The 20,721-nt window shown below is 48.5% G+C and overlaps 10 protein-coding genes across 10 annotated transcripts; 7 read left to right on the top strand and 3 right to left on the bottom strand.

Moving 5' to 3' along the window:
• Positions 1-246: 246 nt before the first annotated feature.
• Positions 247-896, top strand: F5891DRAFT_1127648 (ribosomal protein S26e; the record flags this gene model as incomplete). The annotated part of the gene is made up of 4 exons (XM_041364197.1): positions 247-249; positions 397-574; positions 637-702; positions 760-896. The coding sequence occupies 4 exons, from the start codon at positions 247-249 to the stop codon at positions 894-896; spliced, it is 384 nt and encodes a 127-aa protein (XP_041227880.1).
• Positions 897-3,576: 2,680 nt separating this feature from the next.
• F5891DRAFT_158554 (uncharacterized protein) lies at positions 3,577-4,742 on the top strand. The gene is made up of 3 exons (XM_041370712.1): positions 3,577-4,166; positions 4,219-4,661; positions 4,704-4,742. The coding sequence occupies exons 1-2, from the start codon at positions 3,801-3,803 to the stop codon at positions 4,456-4,458; spliced, it is 606 nt and encodes a 201-aa protein (XP_041227881.1). The 5' UTR covers positions 3,577-3,800; the 3' UTR covers positions 4,459-4,661; positions 4,704-4,742.
• Positions 4,381-5,727, top strand: F5891DRAFT_158546 (Scramblase-domain-containing protein). The gene is made up of 5 exons (XM_041370711.1): positions 4,381-4,661; positions 4,708-5,148; positions 5,207-5,265; positions 5,325-5,464; positions 5,519-5,727. The coding sequence occupies exons 1-5, from the start codon at positions 4,555-4,557 to the stop codon at positions 5,630-5,632; spliced, it is 861 nt and encodes a 286-aa protein (XP_041227882.1). The 5' UTR covers positions 4,381-4,554; the 3' UTR covers positions 5,633-5,727.
• Positions 5,728-5,851: 124 nt separating this feature from the next.
• Positions 5,852-6,165, top strand: F5891DRAFT_1023408 (uncharacterized protein; the record flags this gene model as incomplete). Its single annotated transcript, XM_041361282.1, has 2 exons — positions 5,852-5,918; positions 5,987-6,165. Coding segments are annotated over 2 exons (211 nt in total), but the record flags the coding sequence as incomplete, so codon positions are not given.
• Positions 6,166-7,100: 935 nt separating this feature from the next.
• On the bottom strand, positions 7,101-8,007 carry F5891DRAFT_158517 (uncharacterized protein). Its single transcript, XM_041370710.1, has 3 exons — positions 7,911-8,007; positions 7,679-7,855; positions 7,101-7,627 (listed from the first exon to the last, which is right to left on the bottom strand). Exons 2-3 carry the CDS (start codon positions 7,801-7,803, stop codon positions 7,348-7,350), a joined length of 405 nt encoding a protein of 134 aa, XP_041227884.1. The 5' UTR covers positions 7,804-7,855; positions 7,911-8,007; the 3' UTR covers positions 7,101-7,347.
• A 1,061-nt stretch (positions 8,008-9,068) lies between these two features.
• On the top strand, positions 9,069-9,814 carry F5891DRAFT_978641 (uncharacterized protein; the record flags this gene model as incomplete). The annotated part of the gene is made up of 2 exons (XM_041376803.1): positions 9,069-9,678; positions 9,729-9,814. 2 exons carry the CDS (start codon positions 9,069-9,071, stop codon positions 9,812-9,814), a joined length of 696 nt encoding a protein of 231 aa, XP_041227885.1.
• Positions 9,815-11,493: 1,679 nt separating this feature from the next.
• F5891DRAFT_906804 (uncharacterized protein) lies at positions 11,494-11,940 on the bottom strand (the record flags this gene model as incomplete). Its single annotated transcript, XM_041373557.1, has 1 exon — positions 11,494-11,940. A coding segment is annotated over one exon (447 nt), but the record flags the coding sequence as incomplete, so codon positions are not given.
• Positions 11,941-12,366: 426 nt separating this feature from the next.
• Positions 12,367-13,467, top strand: F5891DRAFT_158714 (uncharacterized protein). The gene is made up of 2 exons (XM_041370713.1): positions 12,367-12,631; positions 12,691-13,467. Exons 1-2 carry the CDS (start codon positions 12,422-12,424, stop codon positions 13,096-13,098), a joined length of 618 nt encoding a protein of 205 aa, XP_041227887.1. The 5' UTR covers positions 12,367-12,421; the 3' UTR covers positions 13,099-13,467.
• A 1,607-nt stretch (positions 13,468-15,074) lies between these two features.
• Positions 15,075-15,995, top strand: F5891DRAFT_158753 (uncharacterized protein). The gene is made up of 5 exons (XM_041370714.1): positions 15,075-15,234; positions 15,294-15,311; positions 15,364-15,430; positions 15,481-15,846; positions 15,900-15,995. Exons 1-4 carry the CDS (start codon positions 15,156-15,158, stop codon positions 15,842-15,844), a joined length of 528 nt encoding a protein of 175 aa, XP_041227888.1. The 5' UTR covers positions 15,075-15,155; the 3' UTR covers positions 15,845-15,846; positions 15,900-15,995.
• Positions 15,996-16,921: 926 nt separating this feature from the next.
• On the bottom strand, positions 16,922-18,422 carry F5891DRAFT_978644 (uncharacterized protein; the record flags this gene model as incomplete). Its single annotated transcript, XM_041376804.1, has 7 exons — positions 16,922-16,985; positions 17,051-17,128; positions 17,226-17,442; positions 17,499-17,657; positions 17,742-18,082; positions 18,237-18,261; positions 18,410-18,422. 7 exons carry the CDS (start codon positions 18,420-18,422, stop codon positions 16,922-16,924), a joined length of 897 nt encoding a protein of 298 aa, XP_041227889.1.
• Between the last annotated feature and the right edge of the window lie 2,299 nt (positions 18,423-20,721).

Consider the following 20,721-nt stretch of genomic DNA (forward strand, 5'->3'; position numbering starts at 1 on the left):
CTACCGGCACTCGTTCTGATTTGATTGTGGAGTGATGTGTTTCATTGCGTGATGAGATGGAAAGCTTCCGGTCTCTGGGAGTCGGGTTAGGGTTCACTATCATAACACCAGTCAACTTAGGGCAGGTTTGGTGTGTTGACACAGCGTGAGAGTCTTTGCGGTACTTGCCGTGGCTTGAATTTGGGCTATAGGCTACCGACGACAAGCAACGTCCGACGACCTCAAGACACCTCGACACTTTGCAACATGGTAAGTCACCTCTAGCCACTTGCGGAACCTCAGATATCTCGTATACCCGAGTCGCTGTCTGTTCCTTCTCGGAGATGCGACGGATTGGCATCACCTCCTTCAGATACATGGCATATACAGGGCTTTGACTCAACCTCTCCCTGACAGACCAAGAAAAGAAGAAATGGCGGCCGTAACAAGAAGGGCCGTGGCCACGTCGGTTTCGTTCGTTGCTCGAACTGCTCTCGTTGCGTCGCAAAAGATAAGGCTATCAAGCGTTTCACGGTGAGGAACATGGTCGAGAGCGCGGCCGTTCGAGATATCAGCGAAGCTAGTGTCTACCCAGGTGCGATCCTCTGAATTCATCGTCCATATATACGGGGTCTCATATTCTTGTAACGACGCTAGAATACGTGATTCCAAAACTCTATATCAAAATCGCATATTGTGTATCCTGCGCTATTCACTCGCATGGTGCGTATCCTCGAACGTTCTCTTGTTACACCTATGAATCTCGTCTGTTACTTCTAGTTGTACGTGTACGATCACGCGAGGGCCGCCGTAACCGTGCCCCTCCCCCACGCATTCGGTGGAAAGATGGCAAGAAGGTGAACCCTGCGGTCGCTGCCGCAGAGGATGCCAAGGCAGCTGCCGCAGGAAAGGCATAAGGCTGAATGATATCACCCACTTTATGTTTTTCCCGCTACCATTAGGGAGTAGGCTCTCATAGCTTTCACTTTTATCCTGCAAAATCTGTGCAATTATTCCATCTGTCCAATCCAGGCGACCGTGATCGTTCTGGAATGTAGGCTGGCGGTCATTTGTCTTGTGTGTCCCTTTTGCGTTTGCCTCTCGTTCCTTGTCTCGCAATCTCTGTATCCTAGTGTTGGCCTTCATTGGGCCCCTTCCTGTTAAGAGTCTCATTTGAGTTCATTATTCCTCATGCCCTTGTGTCTTCTGATGTCGGTCATCGTTTGCAGCCTGGTGAATGGGCTGTCGAGATCTTGACTACTCATGAGAAATGCTCGTTCGCCACCGACGTGGAATTTGAAGTAGCTTGCACGATGTTGTCATTGGTATGCATTGGTTCAGTGCATAGCGTGAGGTTGTTAGCGGTGACAATCCGACTACTGTTTTGACACTGATACGCATCGATGACGGTAGCTGCACGAGATCCCGGCTTCCAAGTCTCAGGAGAAATAAGAGATTCGCACTCTTCTGTACCATATTCGGATACAGTTCCTATAGGTTACAGTCGAATGTTGGAATCGCCGAATCATCATCGATGGACCTGTAAGTGATCATGTCAGTTTTTAAGATGGACTTTGTAGTTCTGCAGCGTGATCCCCAGGCCCACAATTAACTTATATAGCTACAAACCCAATTTAAGCCTGCCTTAGCTCAAGGGTGCAGACGAACCTTGCCGGGACAGTCCACAAATTTCATCCTCCACTCAAACATAGCACGCAGGGCAAGTCGACGCAGGATTGCTTCGAACTTGTTATCTGGGTATTGTTCTTGAAGCGAACGAATCCAAGCTCCTTGGCTTTCTTGACGACGGCTCGCGAATTGGGATACTAACCGAGGAAGCAGGTGCTTCAGTATTAAGAAACGATGAAGGCGCCATCGACGTCGATTCAACCGTTTGTTGACGGTGTGGGAGCAGTGACCTGGGCACGAGGCCGGAGCACGGAAGAAGGATACGAAGGCGACTTGAACGATCCTTCAGGTTCTTCTCATTTCCAGCAGCGACAGTAGTAGATATGATCTGCTGGGGAGGCAGCTGCAGTGGCATGATGCTCGTGCCATTTTCTAAGGCAACCGTGAGTGAAGCGGCCGCGGTTGCAGCACGTCTCGAAGTCGGCGCGTTCATGGCGGCCAACGCAAGGGTTGCAGCATCCAGTTCTGGGAACCCGAAGGTAAGTGTACGGTATGGCTCCCGATCAGGTAAAGCAATGCCTTGAGGCCGCCCATCCTCGTGTATTCTATTTCCCGTGCTTGGTGAGCTCTGTCTCCCTCTCCTTCTCACCACGTTCAATCTCGCCGTCACTGAGATAGTTGAGTAGTGGTGTGAAAGATTTTACTTGGTCCATTGCTCTAGTGCCTTTTGATAAATTTGAACTTGTTCGTGTATGCAATGTACGATGGCCGTTCTAGTATAGAATAGGTCAGTGACAAAGTTATAGACACTCAACGCTACGCACTTGAATTCCCCACCAAGGCTCAACTCCGAGTCTTCCGCATATACGTCCGCAAATTTCTCAGAGGAAGCATCCACATTCTCAAGATAAAATTTTGGGAAGACACTTCATGGAAACGTCGTGTATTGAGCTCGAGTCGCCGGTGTTCTTGTGGGCACGAAACAGTGGAATGAGCACGCGAATTACGAAGAGGCGTTCGGAGTGTGTGATTCAAATTGCTGTGATGACACATTGGGGGTTTCAACATTTTACCTCTTGCAATATTTCGATCACAAGAAGATCTGGACCTGGCTAGAGCGTTCCAGAGCACCTAGATTACCTTTAGAATGTAATTTCACTGACGGGGTCACGGCAAAAGGTGGTAAAATGAAAATGTCAGTTCCCGTACAGGCTCTATGATAGTATAGTGCTGTATTCACCTCTCACCAAATTTACAGTGCTTGTCCTCTGTTCACACTACTAGTATGCATCTTGCACGTCAGTCCTGTATGTTGCATTACCTCTAATTCGTTCATCCATGTTGGTTTTCAGACGTCACGCGTCAAGCCTCGACCTCACCCTCGATCCACTCTCTATACTCTGCACCACCACGTCAAGCCCCAACCATGGCATGTCGGAAGCCTCGTTTAGGCTGGGTCAAGCACCGCTCACACCACGACAAGTTCTCCCATATATCTTCGCAGTCTCTGTACTAATATCAACATCCACACTCCATGCCGCGTCAAGGTCTACTATCCTAGTGCCGCGTCAACCATAGCACATCATGATGCCGCGTCACCCGCGCGTCACGCCGCGTTAAACTTCATTCATGCCGCGTCAGACCTCACCGCCTCCACATGCCGCGTCAAACCTCACCGGTGTCACCACCTCAACTGTCACACTATCCGTATAACTTAGGTATATTTTATTTTAGATCTGTCATATTGATATTCTAACAGTGTTCCTTTTCATCCTGACAGAATTAGACGTCGTACACTGTAATTGTCCATAGGCAGTAATAAATTTATTTTACCAAGCATTGTCTCCTCTGGCCTAGAGAAGAAACCCTTATTATCGCGCAGATGGCCTGGGCTGATCTCACGATAAGCTATCCTACCAACAGCTTTGTGGCTGACGTCGACCTCGAGTGTCTGACCGCACTAGAAACAAGGATGTTCGAGGATTCCAAGGAAGCAGGACTTGCAGGCAGGTGCGGCAGGACCGCGTCAAAATAGCTGCGCCCTATATTATGTCATAATCTAGTGTTAGCCTCCTGCCATCCCACCGCATCAGCCTCTCCCCTCTCCCGCCAGTCAACCTTTCCCGCCAATCAACCTCTCGCGCCATTTTCACGTTGCCCGCCGTGCCCACACACCCTATAAGGCTACAACAATGCATCCAACTACCAGTATGTCGGTGTCCAAGTCACCGCCGTCCACCGGCAACACCAATAAGAAGTTGAAAGGCAAGGAGACACCTGAGGCAGAGGTCGAGAAGGGGGCCGAGGCCAAGAGGGAGGAGGTCGAGGTGCAACATCAAGAGCGTTGGACAACTTTTCTCGTGCGGGCGGAAAGGCAGTTGAGGATGTACCGAATGTTGTTGGCGATCGTCCTATCTAACTCCGTCGTGTTCATAGCGGCAGCGTATATCATGCAGCCCCCTTCGACATCTACTGCCTCCCACAAGGCGTTTGTAGTAACAGCCTTCTTCTCACTAGTCTCACTTGTGTACAACATTTGCATCATCCCTGGGATACAGGCAAGTCAAAGTATCATTTTCGAGTTAATTCCCTAACGCCTATGTCTCTTAGCGTCTTGTTCCACCCGAACCAACAATTCGACCTGTGTTCCCTCAGTTACTTTTTGTTGCCGTCCTATCCAACGTCTTCGTGTCTTCTTCTTTCATGGTCGCCCTTGCATTTAGAGCTTGGGAACATACTGCCAGTGTTGGATTGCTAATATTTCAAATCGTCTTCAACGTTCTGGTCACCATAACCAGCCTTTTAGGACACATTTTCATAGACAGGATTACTATATCCCACGATGTGTGACCCACATCCACCTTTACTGTATAGCAGTCCGCTCGCCTGTGGACGGTCCTTCTTGATTTGTAACCAACGACTGTAGAGAAATCTTGGGACGAGTTTATGATGACTATACAGCTGTACCCTTCCCTTAATAGTCTCGGAGTATTCACGCTGCACCATCCCCACCACGAACACTTCCACTGCGAGCAGCACGAACAGCACGAAAGGTATGTTTAATCTTTGCGCAATGTCTCACTGACCGTTATTAGTCAGCGAGGATTGCAGGGCCTGCGGCAAGGCACTACGCGTTCAGCTAGCACTTTCAGGCCATGAACTCATTCAGCTGGTAAACCGTTGCATCCAAAAGATTGGACTACTAGCCTCGACAGGTCGTAGAGGGCTCACTAACCCAAACCCATGCGTCGCTCTCCTCCACCACACCATCTTTTTCAGCGAGGTTCTTGATTTCCTAACCGAGGTCCGAAGGACCGGTTTTGGAAGGGCTCCGAGTTCAGGACGCAAACCCACCCAAGGAACCGTTTCGTCCGCTCAGGATGAGACATATGATTCTACATCATTACGATTTATATACGTGTCACGGTCCTCTGCGGATGATTCGCAGCTTTGGGATGCGAGCCAGAGAACGCCCTCCAGTAACCCGGAGGAAGGTTTGGAGCATCTGTTACTAACTAATAATACATTGGTAATAACAAGGTGCGTTTTCTTATTGAACCGCATAGATGACCGTCGAACTAATTTTTCATGATTGTAGGAAGCTTGAAATGCTGAGCATATTCATGGGTTTTGAACAGTCGAATCGACATACTATTTGTACGTGATGCTCGAGTCTTATTGTCCACTATCCATCATCAACATTTTTTTTCGATTAGCGAACGAAGCTGGTGAACCGCTTGGTTGCATCGCTGAAGAGCCACGAGGTGTCCTGTCGATGTTTGCCAGGCAGATCTTCTGCATCCGTCGTCTGTTTCGTGCTCTAGTCATGGACCTCCACGGATCACCTATTCTCTGGGTACGGTCTATAGCACTTCCTCCCCAGTCATAATAAATTCATCCAATCCCATAGATTCGCCGTCCATTCGCCTGGATAAACTCCCGCATGTTCATTCAACGATCAAAAGACCTTCACGAGTATACACCAGAAGGGGGGCTTGTTTTAGATACATTCGCAGAAGTCTAACAGGAATGGCATCTTTGGCGAAGACGATCCCATCTCTTTCTTCGGTAATGCAATGCATCCGCTTGTTTTGTTTTGTCGGTACCAACTCCTGAGACTTGTGTCGTAGTGATCAGCCTAGGCGCATTCTTTCTACTGCCTCTGAGCCCAGCTTGAGCCTCCGATAGATTCATTCACCCAATTCGCAAAGATTGACGAGGAGCTCTGGGCGTGGCACTTTAACATGCTTGATGCGCGTGAGACACCTATTGCGTCAGTCAACAGGGCATTCCGCGGCTTTGGAAGAGAGGTAAGTTAGATGTCCATATCTCATCTCTGCGTTTCAAAATATCATTCAGGAACTCAACGGTTTCACAGATTTTCACTGATACAGGTTCTGAACATGCCAGATGCCAGTTCGATAGATATCTAACTTATGTGATTGACAGCGCGACCCCTTATTCAGTGACAACACTGATGCTACATCTTTGGAGTCTGCAGACGAGTTATCCGAAGCTGTAGTTACTTCTCTGCCGGCCGAAGAATGTCCGCCCATTAAACGTCGATGTGCTCCACAGGCTCGAGCGGTCTAGAGAGGGAGAAAAAGAAAATAGTCATAGGCTCATGTTGATGGTCGTTGACGTGATTCACCTTTTAGACATCGTATTACCTTCTTGTCCTTATCACCATCGACACCATACGCAGCGCACTCGTCTTCTAGGCTTCTTGACCATACAATATTTCCGCTACTCCCTTCGCCGGTTCATTACCTAAGCTCCCCTTATCTTTCGTATATAGATCGTGCTGGCTCGTAGTACACCTCTATTGTTTCACGCATACTGAGGTGTGTATTTGTCTTCTCACTCGTATCACACTTGTGCTTATGTACCCTAGTGTTTCTTCCGCTAGCGCATATACCTAGTTGTACATGGCCCTATGGCAAAGCGTCACGACTGCGGCAGGCGTTTTCTCGTGCAATTTCAACCTGTTAGGATGCCGACAGATATTAGTATAAGAGGGAATCAGGGTCCCTCTCTTACTCCTATCTGTCGGCATCCTATCCAACGTCTTCGCGACTCTTTCTTTCATGGTCGCCCTCACAATTATAGCTTGGGAACAGACTGCCAGCATTGGACTGCTAATGTGTGTCCTAATATGCAGTGTATTCAGCATATTAGGACACATTAGCATAGACACCATTACTATATCGCACGATGTGTGACCCGCATCCACCTAGCAGTCCGCTTGCCTGTGGATGGTCCATCTTGATTTGTTACAGCAATAAAGATTTTTAACAAAGATGTCGCGTCGAGACGAACCACCCAACATGTCTTCCTTTCGCTTCCCAACTTGAAATATCCCAGATTCGACACTCTCAGTGATGTCTCACAACAAGGGAACCACTGTTATCGCCTCGAATACGCGAGTTCTGCCAGATCCAAGTATGGCATGGCATGTTACTTGTTGACTTTGTGCGTCGCTCATATGGTTTCATCGGCAGGTCCTAAAGCCCTGCGCTGGTGCGCTCAGTTAATTGCAATAATCTCTTTCATCACCTAACATTAACTACAGGTAGTCCAATCGCCAAAGGAGAGCTTCGTGTTGGGTCTGTCGTCGATTTCAAGGGGGAACACTAGCTAGTGAGTGACATGTCATACTCAAAGATAGCCTTTTAACACTCGTTTGGCAGTTCATGGCGCCATTGGGGTTGCACGACTACCAAGATCCTATCCAACATCTCAATTTGAATCCGCCGATGAACTCGATGGTTTCGACGACCTCAAAGACAAAGACAAAGAACGGCTTCGCAAAGCGTGGGACGAAGGCAAGGTTGCTGACGAGGATATCCCAGAGACAGCAAGGAAAGCTCCTGGAGAAGAGGCCGAGGAAGATGAAGAGAAGCCCATATCATCAATATTAATATGATACTGCTCGCCGACCAGCTCTTTAGCAGCAATCATGAAACGATCGAATCGAATAATGATTCCAAAGGCAGTGGAAACGCCAACATAAAATGTTCTGAAACAAGGCGTGACAAGCTCTAGAATGCAAAAGATATGACAGACTCACAGGTACTGCAGATTCTCCAACGTTTCCATGGTAAACGTGCGTGGCAAGCCATAATCGTCTTCTGATTCTTCATGCACTACGTTCAAACCATGATGCCTGAGCATGAACCTGTCGAGTAATGACATGGGGTGATTTGAGGCAGAGGAGAACCCGTGTGCAGTGCATTGGATATCAGACCTGGGAAGAGAACATAAGGTTATCGCGGATAAAAGAGTATGATCACAGAACACACTGATGACAGCGAGTACATCGCCTTGGAAATCCGAATCAAGCATCCGGGTCCGGCGAAAGAAGGCATGAGCCCAAGCGGGTTCCAGATCATCATTTCCCGCACAGTGAAAACTAGTGAATCAATATATGTGAGGGGTCGATATCCGGAATGTTAGTATTCATATCATATATGACATTATCCAGCACGAGCGATCGTTTGACTTTGTTGCGGATGGCTAACAAGCTCCGGACTGTGATGGTGCTGTCTTTATCCACGTGAGTTCGCATAAGACAAGACCGAACAGTAGATCGATCCAAGTTCAGCCGATGTTATAGCCAGTGTTCGCCGCTGATACGAACGAATAGTAGTCGATGGAGGGAAGTGGGAGAAAATACTGACATCAGGATCAATGACTGTTAAATGTGCAATCAGAAAATAAGCCTCACCCAGCAGCAAAGACACCGACGGTGACTAGTACAAAGCGGCACTTTATTGAATGTCAGCCAAGATATCGAGAAAAGCATACAAAGACTTACCCAAGCCACACCAATACCCCACCCTGGCGACGAAGAGACAGTCAGATGAGCGTCGTCATATAAATACCCCACGACCTATGCCAAACCATCAGTTTCATTCACTCAAAGATGCAAACTTCCAAATTATACCAATTCCATTGTGACCCATATAATCAGATTCGTCATGGGCGCGATAGGCCAATACAATCGTGCAAAGAAAAATGACGGGTAGCAGACCGCACATACAGCTGCCAGTCCATAAGGGTTGCCTCGGCTGTTCCCTGCGAAAATATACCTGCGCATCAATGAAGAATTCCGAAAGATTGTTCGAGTCTGCGACGTACCACATGATCATGCCAATCAAACCGCCAACGGAGGTAGCTATTACACCAAACGTTGTGTCTCCGTGAAAACGTGCTCAAGTAAGTTGAGCCATGAAGCTTTGAGAGTGTTAATCATTCTAGCATTGCAGAGCAGGAAAGGATTAACGTACACGGCCCAGATAAACTTGTTTGCTTCAAGAATTATCAGTTTAAGATCAAAAACATACAGGACATGTTTTGAAAGGCTGTCACGGTCACGTCACTTGTAGAATATCACGTGGAACACTGGGTCTGGGGCTCTTTCCCTCTCTTCATCATACTAGCACACCCTAGCCTCAACGATGCAAGCATCTACCAGTAGGTCACTGCCCGCCGATATAGGACCTGAGGCCGAGGACAACAGGAAGACGGAGACAGAGGTGGCAGCCAACAGCACCGGCAGCGATGTCGAGATTCTTGAGAACCAGCTGGATGCCAGGGCCAATGTGCAACACGCTACATCCTCAACCGCCGCCGATGCACAGGCAACCGCAACCACCGCCAACGATGTGCAAGCAACCGCCACCACTCGGGCAACCACCGTCACTTGGGCAACCACCGCCACTCGGGCAGCCCCCGCCGCTCGGGCAGCCGCCAATGCGCTGGCCTCCGCCGCCGCGCTGGTGGCCTTCTCTGCTGTGCGCGCGGCCGTGCGGGCAATATTTGTACGGTTTGTGATCAGCAAGGCTCTGGGAGTTTCGCTGCAGCAGGACTCGAGCTGCATGCTGACCGCTGGAAGGATGTTCGTGTACGGGCGGCAAGGCGGTCGAAGTCACTCAGCACCCTCCAACCACACCGTCCACTACCTCCTACACAGCGCTCATCGTAACGGCACTCATGTCATTTGCCTCACTCATCTACAGCGCCTGTACCATCCTCATGATACCGGACATTTCTTTACAACAGATCCAAGTGAGTTAAAATTTTCGAGTTAATTCACTGATGCCTATGTCCCTTATTAGCATCTCGTTTCAACCGAACCAACACTCCGACCGGCGCTACCTCTCTGTCGGCATTCTCTTCAGCGTCTCTGCAAATCTCTCATTGATGGCCACCCTCACAATTATAGTTTGGGGGCAGACTACTAGCCTTGGAATACGTACTTTTTGGATCATCTACAACGTTCTAATAGTGATATGCAGCATATTAGGACACACATTTATCGATTCCATCCAAATTCCATCACTGTATTACATGATTTGTGACCTATACAAGTGTTCGAGGGTGGTATCTTCGTTTGTCTGCGCTCCGCTCGCTTGCTGTTTGATGTGTCCCTGCCAGTCCCTCCTGCGTTTCATCGGTCGTGTCGTAGTGATCAGCCTAGGCGCATTCTTTCTACCACCTCTAAGCCCAGCCTGAGCCTCCGATAGATTCATTCACCTAATTCGCAAAGATTGATGAGGAGCTCGGGGCGTGGCACTTTAACATGCTTGATGTGCGTGAGACACCTAGTGCGTCAGTCAACAGCGGCTTTGGAAGAGAGGTAAGTTAGATGCCCATATCCTTCTCTGCGCTTCAAAATATCGTTCAGGAGCTCAACGGTTTCGCAGATTTTCACTGATACAGGTTATGAACATGCCATGACCTGAGATGCCAATCTTACTGATGCGATGGTGGCGTGTTGCAGTTGATAGGACAATGTTTCGTGACTTTTGACGCCACGCGCCAAGACGGATCCGAGACGCCAGAGCGGCCCACAGTGATCAGGAATCTCACTCTTGACGAGCGTGCGGTAAATATATCTTGGTTACTTCATCATTGTCATTTTCTTATTCTTGTCTTTTACGCGGCTACAGCTCGTGCTTGCGGCAGCAGGTCAGTAGCTCGAGTGTTTTGATGGAGTTGGATATTAATGTCTGGCAGTTAACATTGATTATGATTATTTCTTGAGACATTCGGAGGGTCATGGATTGGGGTTCCCGATGTTGTGGAGTTCGGGGGAATGAAGGTCTTCGGTCACTTTATTGCATTGCTTTATCATAGAACCAATAGAAGTATCGAGGGAATTACAGTAATCCAGTTCAGCACCCTTTACCTACGCACTCGCCGTGATCCATCTTAATTGCTGCAAACCAACAAGACCGAGCGACAAGCGTGCTCAATGTTGTGAACTCCATTACATTGACTAGTTGGATTCATAACAATGTTATCTGTAGCTTCACATTTAAAGTGCCCTCGTCATCTACATATTCCGTATTACTACGACAGCGCAATGACAAGTCAGTTCGAGTGATTAAGGAGAAGTGCGAAATGCCTCCTCGATTGATGAACAAACTTACTTGTGCAATACCCAATTGCCCACCTCATTGGATATGTTCCAAGCCATTTTGGGAGGAGGCTTGAAATTAATGCCCTCGGGGGATCTATTGTAGACATCAACGGAAGCACAAGGAATGAAGTTCATTGTGAACATAAGACAATCAGCACACCAGAATCTATGGAGTCACAACAAATTCAACCTACTGCCAGGGTACAAGGGCCAGAAATTCTGTCCGTGTCAATGATAATGAAATTTTCAGCGCTTCAGGTGGGGCTGCACGATCAGGTTTCCGGCTATGTGCCTCGATCAAAAGTACAGCTTTAAAACGCACTTGATAGCTATGCTGACTGAGACCAATAACGGCGCAGCATGATCCATTGCTAGACTTTGGTATAAGAAAGAGAAATCACCATATGCGTCCTGCAAGGGATGCCATTAGATCAATGAAGGAACAAAGCGAGAGACGTGGACCACACACCCCCTGCGACAAATTCGAAGTGCAGACTTTTGTAGGTGCGCAGGCGTTTCTGGAATATCCTGATTTGAAAAACAACATCAAACTGGTTGGTGGGTTCGTCGCATGGATGTACCTGGACTGCATCTGGTAGACATCCTAAAAAGCATCTCGAACGCCTGTCACTTACTATTATCCAAATCAGTGGTTTCTCCGGTGGACATTGCTGTGTACTACTTACAGTTTCCAAATGTGAGCTCCTTAAACATTGTATGGTCGTTGGTATCATGCAAGCAATGCGCAAGTCGGAATAAACAGAGGGACTCGCGCCGGAAATGAACTTGATAAATGTCCAAAGAGCTTGTGGCCGATTGTTCACGATTGCCCAATACAGTGCTGTATGGCCCTCGATATTGAGTTGTGTCAGATTTTGGAGAACTCGGTAGCTGGGAGAGCGGCAGCGCAGGCATTGACATTTGGAACCACAGAAGAAAGGATGAAGTCAGGGGCTAAGACGATGTCACGGATGCGGGATAGAACAGCTGTACGTTTCTTCCTCATGCAACGAAAGGGAAATATAGATGATTGATCGCATTGAATGGGACTTGCTGAGATTGTGTCATACGAAGGAGGTGTACTGCTGTCATCAGTGACTTTGGAATTGGTAGCCATTGATGTTGGTGGGAAGATTGAAATAGGGGTCATATTTTTGTAAGAGGGTGTGAATTTTATATTCTTTCATGTGGAGGCCAGGAGGGAGTGCTCGTTGTGAGTGAGATCACCGGGTACGTAATACGGAAAACGAGGCACTTCTATATGTGGTAGCATAGTCAGCCAATTAAAGCTCGTTTATCGTTTATCTGAGCAGTACAGTTACTAGACTGGTTCATAACGTAGAGTCGGGACCCCTCTGAGGCTATGCATTATCTTCACAACTTAGGATGCGCTCACTAATACCCTCGGCGTCAACAACAATGTCATACACGTGTTCGAGGTGGTTGCAGGCGCCTCTCCAGGACTCGACCATTGCGTCGAAGATTGGCAAGGACAATCGGTCTCATTTCTGGGGGGTGTACAAAAGAGTCGCAGAGGAACACGACGACGAGTTCCTCGAGCGATACACTACTGACATGGACATCATATTGATCTTCGTAGGTTTAGCGTGCTTATCTTTGACGCGTTCTGAGACTGATGCATGATGTTTGATCAGTCTGGTCTTTTCTCCGCTGTCAGCACGTCTTTCATCGTCACAATGGAGTCCGATCTTAGTCCCGACACCAGCGACACCACGAATGCGCTTTTGAAGCAACTCTTGCAGATCGGACTCGGCAACCTCACTCGGGCGGGCCCCACTCCCAAAGAACCATCTACGTGGTCCCCGTCCCTGTCGACTCTGATATCCCTTCTTCTCTTTAGGAATGCCCTCGGCGCCAAGATGTGGTGCGAGCAGCCCAGCATCGCCTGGGTGATCATTTCCACGACAGACTTCGGCCTACAGTTCCCACAGCTACCATATCAAGGACTCATCGGTTCTTTGATGATAGCGGCATGGTTCTGCTCTGTGTTGACGGTTGACGATAAAAACGAAAAGCATGCGGTACGAGTCCCGGAGGATTAAACTCCGGGTGATTCTTTGTCGAGTTCCTTTCCGTTTCGGTACATGGCACCTCACCTTCGTCACCTCGTGCTACCTTTTCTATAGTTGCTTCTTCCTTCTCGGACATCTTGACGTTTGGTACTTAAAGTCTCTCGCGTACGTTTCACCTCAGCGTTGCTTGTCACGATCGCTGAGACTCACTTGGTTGTTAAGCTTCTACACTCTGCGCTGCTCTCCATCGACTCTGCGCCACTCTGGGTCGACTCTGCGCTGCTCTGGGTCGACTCCGGGCTGCTCTGTATCGACTCCGGGCTGCTCTGAGTCGACTCCGGTGCGCCGCTCTGCTTCGACTACGCGCCACTCTGCTTCGACTATGTGCTGTGCCTCCACCCTCCCGTTATCTGCACCCTTGTGCCCTCCCGTTGTCTCGCACCCTCACGCCCAACTAACTGTTGCCTACACGATGCAGCAAGCAATAGTAGCACATTTTACAGCCCTCTCACATTTGCTCGCATCTAGGCAGGTAGTGAACAGCAAAAGGAACCAAGCGCTCACTCAGGCACCGCTTGAAGGTGAACGCTGATCAGAATCGGTGATCACACTGATACGGTCATGGTGACATTCTTCGTCTTCTGAGTTGATCATGGACGTACTCCCATCTTCATCATCCGAGTCGCTAATAGTATATCCTGGTCTCCATCGTCCCCATGCATCAAATTCAATGGCGTTGGGGTGGCGCAGCTCTACATTGGTGCGTTTTCATAAGCTGCTTGGGCTGGGAAATGTGTTGAGTTGGGGCTGCAAGCCTGCAGGATGCTTCGGATGCGACACTTCAAAGACGCTGAAGGCTATTCAATACCCGATCTCAGGGTAGGCCTAGATTCTTGCGGAAGTGTGCTCTTTCGTAGCCACCAGGAACGTCCTGCGGCTGCAGAGATTGCTGCACTTGTGTGGCGAACACCTTGTTCCCTCCAGGAGAAGGAGCAGGCTGAGAGTGTGGATGTCAAGAACTTCTGTTGTAGTATTAAGACGGAATATGTAGATGACAAGGGCACTCTAAATGCGCAGCTGGAGATAACATTGTTATGAATCCAATGGTAACAGCTAATCAATGTAATTGAAGTCCATTTCACTAAAAAAAAGCCTGCACTGAGGTTATAGTTGAACTTTACAACAAATTCCGATGCTGTGAGTGGCAGGCAACGGAATGTCTCAGACAACGTCAAGCATGCTTATCACTCGTTCTTGTTGATCTCCAGGAATCAAGACGTGGATGTTTTGCGCGACCTATTAGTACGCTCCACTGAGATAGACCTTGCTCCGCAAGGTAATTATTTCAACTATGATCCCGATGACGATCTACTAGGTTAAGTTGGAAAGCAAGGTACAGCAGGGACTCAGACTTCCCTATAACATTTGTCTCCTGATGTATGCACACCGATGATAAAGAGCTAGATGATTTCTTACAATACCACAGATGCATCTCGCAAGTAAGCCGTGACGAAGTTATTGTAGTGAAGTGCAGACCGCGCCAGAGTCAATCCACAGTACAAACCCTAACCTTAGGAATACACAGCCTGCAGAAACTTGAAGTATACAAGTCCGACGTCTGTAATTAAGTTTCGGCTGATGCTAAATAGCAGTGAGAAATAAAATAAAAAACATCACAGTGTTCCAACTAAAAATGTACGGTGGTCATTCCACCAGCGACTGTTGAGGGGTTATTGTAAAATTGTTTGGAGGACGTTGTCCGTCTCTAAATTCGCCTGGTTCGAGTTGATTTTAATTGAGACCTAAGTACCAGTCGCCACATGTGAAATGCTGAGTTCTGTTTGTCCAAACAAGCCTGACTGGAAATCTCTCCCAAGACCGCGATGCTCTTGTCGAAGTGTCTCCACAATACAATCAACAATAAACGTGCGGTCAACATACAGGTCCGTGCGTTGTGTGGCAGGTACAATGGTCGGACTTTGAAGGTGTAGGGCCATTCAACAAAACTGTCGCGTCGAGACGAACCACCCAACATATCTTCCTTTCGCTTCCCAACTTGAAATATCCCAGATTCGACACTCTCAGTGATGTCTGACAACGAGGGAACCACTAAAAAGAGCGGTTATCGCCTCGAATACGCGAGTTCTGCCAGATCCAAATGTAAAGGTGTGGCATGGCATGTTACTTGTTGACTTTGTGTGTCGCTCATATGGTTTCATCGGCAGGTCCTAAGCCCTGCGCTGGTGCGCTCAGTTAATTGCAATAATCTCTTTCATCACCTAACATTAACTACAGGTAGTCCAATCGCCAAAGGGGAGCTTCGTGTTGGGTCTGTTGTCGATTTCAGGGGGAACACTAGCTAGTGAGTGACATGTCATACTTAAAGATAGCCTTTTAACACTCGTTTGGTAGTGCATGGCGCCATTGGGGTTGCACGACTACCAAGATCCTATCCAACATGAAATCTCAATTTGAATCCGCCGATGAACTCGATGGTTTCGACGACCTCAGAGACGAAGACAAAGAACGGCTTCGCAAAGCATGGGACGAAGGCAAGGTTGCTGACGAGGATAAAGCTCCTGGAGAAGAGGCCGAGGAAGATGAAGAGAAACCCAAGAAGAGGGCACCAGCAAAAGCCAAGAAAGACGCAGGTGGTGAGGATGGTGAGAAGCCAAAGAAGAAACGTGCACCTGCAAAGGCCAAAAAGTGGAGGACGAGGGAGATGAGGATGCTGAAGACAAGCCAAAGAAGGCTCCTGCGAGGAAGCCTCGGGTAAAGGTACAATATTTTCAGCACGCTCAACATCTCAGGTCTCACTTTATTCGTCGTAGAAAGCTGCAGCTTCGTCAGACGCTGAAGATAAGGGAGAGTCTGAGGAGAAACCCAAGAAGCGTGCGCCTACGAGAAAGCCTGCCGCCGAGAAGAAAGTGGCCGAGAAGAAGGCTCCAGCGAAGAAGCGAGCTCCTAAGAAGAAAGTATGTATGAAATTAGTTTCTGCTCTGCGCGGACTCATCCTTGCATGATTTCTAGGACGAAGAGGAGGAATCCGGTGAAGACTTTGCAGCAGCGATTGCTGAGGTTCAAGAGGAGGAGGAGGAGGCAGAAGAGTCTAACAAGAAGCGCAAGGTGGGCAAGCTTCTGTCCTTCCAAAGGGATTGACTAAACTTCTTTGTAGCGACCCGCTGCTTCGAAGCCAGCATCCACTGCCAAGAAAGTAAAAGTAGCTTCCAAGGCAAAGAAGTCGAAGGAAGTTCTCGAAGAGGAAGAAGACAACGAGTAGATCCTTTATCTTTATGACGACCTCTTTTATCCATTCCCTCGAGTTCACCAGGTGTCCACGATTGCACGCATTCATAACAATATTGCCAGTTGTTGATGTAACTTGTTCGAATTCTCTTGTATGCTGTTGAGTAATTTAAGCCTCGCATTGACTGTTGAATCACCCCTGTTAAGTCGTGATTAATGCATTGACGAGCTTAGGACCGGACTGCGACTGTTCAGATGCGTGCCACGACTTTATTTTGCTCTACTAAACATATAGATCTCGAGGCGCTCCCGGAACTGCATTCAGCCGCCAGCGCCACCCTGCTCCAATGATGGCCGTGTACATCCTCCAGCACCTCTCCGCGCACCTCCAGCCGTCCGGCCAGCCCAACTGCACCATCCAGCCTACACTCACCATGGTCCGTCTTGGTCCCTGGATGCCAGTAAGAACGAGCGCTTCAAGGATGTTGTTTGAGACATGATTCAGTTGCCCATCACGCGGAGCATTGAAAGAATGCGGAATTTATACAAAACGTTTGCATTGCTCGACTATAGTCTCAATGCAGACTTTTGGCTGCTACCATTAGATTCAGAACAATCTTATCTCCAACTTCGCATTTAGGGTGCCCTCGTCGTCTACATATTTCGTCTTCCTATAACAGTACAACGTCAGGGGAAGTGTAAGAAAGATGCTTCCTCGATTGGTAAATAGACTTACTCGTGCATTACCCAATCGCCCAGCTCCTTCGATATGTGCCTTGCCATGTTCGAAGGATATAAATTGCCCTGGGGTGTTCTTTAGTAGCCAACGGGAGCACAAGGAATAGTTTCATTGTGGATTATAAAACAATCAGTACACCACAATTCATGGAATCACACCAAATTCAACCTACAGCCAGGGTGCAAGGGCCACAAATTTTGTGTCCGCCAATGATAATGGGATTCTCAGTGCTTCAGGTGGGACTGCACTGCCAGGTTTCCGGTTGTGCGCCTCGATCACAAGTACACTGTTAAGACGCGCTGGATGACTATGCCGACAAAGACCAATCTCGACGCGCCATATTCCTTTAATAAACTCTGGCATGTGGAAGCGCAACCACCATATGCGTCCTGCAAGGTGGCATCAGATCAATGAAGGAATAAGGCGAGAGTCGTGGACCATGCACCCCCCGCAACAAATTCGTACGTCAACTTTGTATCACCTCTAGCACTACTAGTAGCAGTGGCGCGCATGCGTTTTTGGAACATCCTGATTCGCAGAACAACATTGAACTGGTTGGTGAGTTCATCGCAGGTATGTACCTGAAGCTGATCTGATGGGCAACCTAAAAAGCGTCTGAAACGCCTGTCTTCGCTTCCTAGTATCCAAATAGGTCTCTCCCATAGACATTACTGACAGTACTACTTACGAATTCCGAGACCTAGCTGGCTAAAAATTGCATGGTCGCTGGTTATCACGCATGCATCGCGTAAGTCGTCCTTACAAACAGAGGGATAATAACCGGAAATGAACTTGTCCAACGCCTCAAGAGCTTGTGGGCGATTGTTCACAATCGCCCAATACAATGCTGTGTGGCCCTCGATATTGCGTTTTTGCAGGATTTTGGAGAACTCGGCAGCTGGGAGAGCAGCAGCGCAGGCATTGACATTTGGAACCACAGAAGAAGGAGTGAAATCAGGGCCTAAGACGATATCACGGATGCGGGACAGAACGGCTGTTCGTTTCTCTTCATGCGACGAGAGGAGAATACTGATGATTGATCGCATTGAATGGGACTTGCTGAGAATATTGTGTCATACGCCGGAGGTGTACTGCTGTCATCAACGAGTTCGGAGTTGGTAGCCATTGATGAGGTGGTAAACATGAATGGAATAGGGGTCAAGCTTAAGTAGTAGTCACTGACATTTTCCCCTGATATGGGGTAACACCTGCACATTTATTATTTGCGCGGTGCGCGTTTTTCTGCATTTGCGAGGACGACTTGTGGCAGCCTGCCTGCTCGTCCTGGCCCTTGTCATGATGTTAATGTTCCTAGAAGAAGTTCTACATGCCTGCCATATCACACACATCACTCACGCTCAGTAGACATTATTGACAAAGCGTCAGCCGAAGTTCACTTCAACTACCGTTAGTGTTTCAAGTAGGGGCCCGACAGAGAATCTCTCGTTAAAAACTCGATGGAAAACATGCCCTTGAGATCCCTCCTTACACCTTCCATTGTTATTCCAGCCCCCAAGAGGTATACAACGTGGATCTGCCCATACATCATTCGTGTACACCCAGCCGTCTGACTATCAATCGCAATAAGGCTCAGCGTATCATAGGATAGAGATGCATAAAACTTATTGTCATCCGCCCCAAAGATAGGATCACCACTCCCAGAAGCAGAACAAGAATTAGAACCAGAGGCAGAGACCCAGCTCCCCAGTGCGTCCGGTCTCCACCCCTGAGCCCTCAGTTTCTACGAATGCCCAGCCTGGTGCGAGCGAGAACGTGAGGTTGCTGCTGGGGTCGCATGGAGTTAGTAGCGATTTCAAATTGAGTGATGAATGCCAGTCCGTTAAGAAAACACGCACCTCACTTCCCCACCCACCCCACTCCAACCGTCCCTCGCCCTTGTCCGTGGCGAGCGATCTGCAGGCCTCAAATTTGTATTGCTCCACATCCCAGCTCCAGCACCAAGCAATGCACTTCCGGACCCATCTCCAACATCAAACTCCAACCCCACAGCATCAAGATCATCCTGTGTGCTGAATAGTGGTGCCGAAGTCCGGTTCGGTTCGGTTCTTAGGCCTCTAAATGCGAACGCCGAACTGGACCATCGGTCGCGTTCAGGCAAGGAGGGCGAACGCTGGACCGGACCCTTATGAACGCGTTCACAAGCGTTCGGTTCAAGTTCAGAACGCGTTCGAACGCTCGAACGCTACATATAATTTGACAAAAATTGCAAGAAATACATGAACCGTAAATGAGTAGCTAAATTTCGTCCATGGCATAGTGTTCGTGAGCAGCAGCAAACTCAGCTTGAACCGTTGCAGAAATGTGGCCTTGACGGTACCCACTCTTCAATAACTGAAGGGCCTCGAATGTTGTTGGCAACAAACGATTACGGCGCGCAGTCCCAGTGATGCTGCCACTCGAAAAGGCTCGTTCAGATGCAACGGCAGAGCCTTGAATAGCGAGGTAATCCTTTGCAATGCGTGAGATGGTGGGATATTGAACGGAATGGTGCTAAAGGCATAATGAGTCAACTTGCAAGGAAATGCGATGCGAAAAAACTCACACCCCACCACGCCACTATATTCTCAACATCCTCTAATGGGGCAGCAAGGTAGTCGTCAAGCTCCTGGCGAGGTCTTCGATTTGCGGTGTCATTTGCGACACGAGTTTTGACAGCATCGCGCATCCAGCTATGGCCGTATGACCCATGGCGAGCAAGCGAGGCAGGAGCTGCAATAGACGGCTCTGCAGCAGCGGGCGAGGAGTTGTGATGATAATATTTGTCAAAAACCTTCCGCAAGCTTCTCATGCCCTCGTCGAAGTCGTGAGGCTCCCATTTACCCTTCGCATATGCCACCTTATAGTTAGGATCAAGCGCTACATTGTGCATTAGATAGGGCATCATAGTAAATAAAACACATACCGAGGCAAACAAAATAAACATCAGTTTCGTCAATCTTGTGGTACCATTTGCGAATATTGTCGAGGCCAGAGTTGATTGCGGATGAAAAGTCGTCAAACTTCGAAGAACTAGCCATGTTTTGCCAAGTTTGTTGGAGATACTCGAGGACTGGAATTGCGCGCCATACAGTAGGTTCACGAGTCGCCGAAAACGATTGTTGTGCATTGGCAGGTTCCTGGTTATACAGTAGGTTAATACAACATTTGAGACTCGACTGGACACTCGCACATACCTGAAGCACGTCGTGCATCAATTCCAACTTCTTCCATTCTTCGGCTGAAAGCTTGAATGCTCCATATGACTTGCCCTGCAAGTTTGGGACTTCGTCACTGTCATCCGCCAGTTGTATGAATCTATTCACCCCCTGCGGCAGATCAAATTGAGTTAGTATTGGGCATAGGGATAGAAACCAACTTACTTTGCGTAGCTTAAGGGTGCGCTCCAACATACCAAAGAGTGAGGCCCATCGCGTGCGAATCCATTTCAAAAGCTCAAGCTTCGGCTCATTGACCTCGACACAACACTGTTGAAAAAAAGTGCGTGCTTGGGGAGATTTCCGAATCTGCGTAACAAGTGCGAGGGCTTTTCCTGCGGTGTCGGCAACCTCGAAATCAGTCGTTTCATCATCGTCATCTTCATCGGCCATGTTCTTGAGGAGCACGCTTGCTGGTGTGGGTGCGACCTCCTCGACAAAGTGTTTCGCAGC

This window comes from Suillus fuscotomentosus, assembly GCF_016647785.1.
Source record: "Suillus fuscotomentosus strain FC203 chromosome Unknown F5891scaffold_17, whole genome shotgun sequence".
In the NCBI taxonomy this organism is placed as follows: Eukaryota; Fungi; Basidiomycota; class Agaricomycetes; order Boletales; family Suillaceae; genus Suillus; species Suillus fuscotomentosus.

Bases quoted from the DNA above. Each gene is read 5' to 3' on its own strand.
- F5891DRAFT_158554 (XM_041370712.1), top strand. From the start codon at position 3,801: ATGCATCCAACTACCAGTATGTCGGTGTCCAAGTCACCGCCGTCCACC. The intron at 4,167-4,218 runs GCAAGTCAAAGT...TATGTCTCTTAG, and splicing joins GCATCATCCCTGGGATACAG to CGTCTTGTTCCACCCGAACC.
- F5891DRAFT_158546 (XM_041370711.1), top strand. From the start codon at position 4,555: ATGATGACTATACAGCTGTACCCTTCCCTTAATAGTCTCGGAGTATTC. The intron at 5,266-5,324 runs GTACGTGATGCT...TTTTTCGATTAG, and splicing joins GTCGAATCGACATACTATTT to CGAACGAAGCTGGTGAACCG. The intron at 5,465-5,518 runs GTACGGTCTATA...CCAATCCCATAG, and splicing joins ACGGATCACCTATTCTCTGG to ATTCGCCGTCCATTCGCCTG.
- F5891DRAFT_158517 (XM_041370710.1), bottom strand. From the start codon at position 7,803: ATGTCATTACTCGACAGGTTCATGCTCAGGCATCATGGTTTGAACGTA. The intron at 7,628-7,678 runs GTGAGTCTGTCA...GCCTTGTTTCAG, and splicing joins TTGGAGAATCTGCAGTACCT to AACATTTTATGTTGGCGTTT.
- F5891DRAFT_158714 (XM_041370713.1), top strand. From the start codon at position 12,422: ATGCGCTCACTAATACCCTCGGCGTCAACAACAATGTCATACACGTGT. The intron at 12,632-12,690 runs GTAGGTTTAGCG...ATGTTTGATCAG, and splicing joins TGGACATCATATTGATCTTC to TCTGGTCTTTTCTCCGCTGT.
- F5891DRAFT_158753 (XM_041370714.1), top strand. From the start codon at position 15,156: ATGTCTGACAACGAGGGAACCACTAAAAAGAGCGGTTATCGCCTCGAA. The intron at 15,431-15,480 runs GTGAGTGACATG...CTCGTTTGGTAG, and splicing joins TTCAGGGGGAACACTAGCTA to TGCATGGCGCCATTGGGGTT.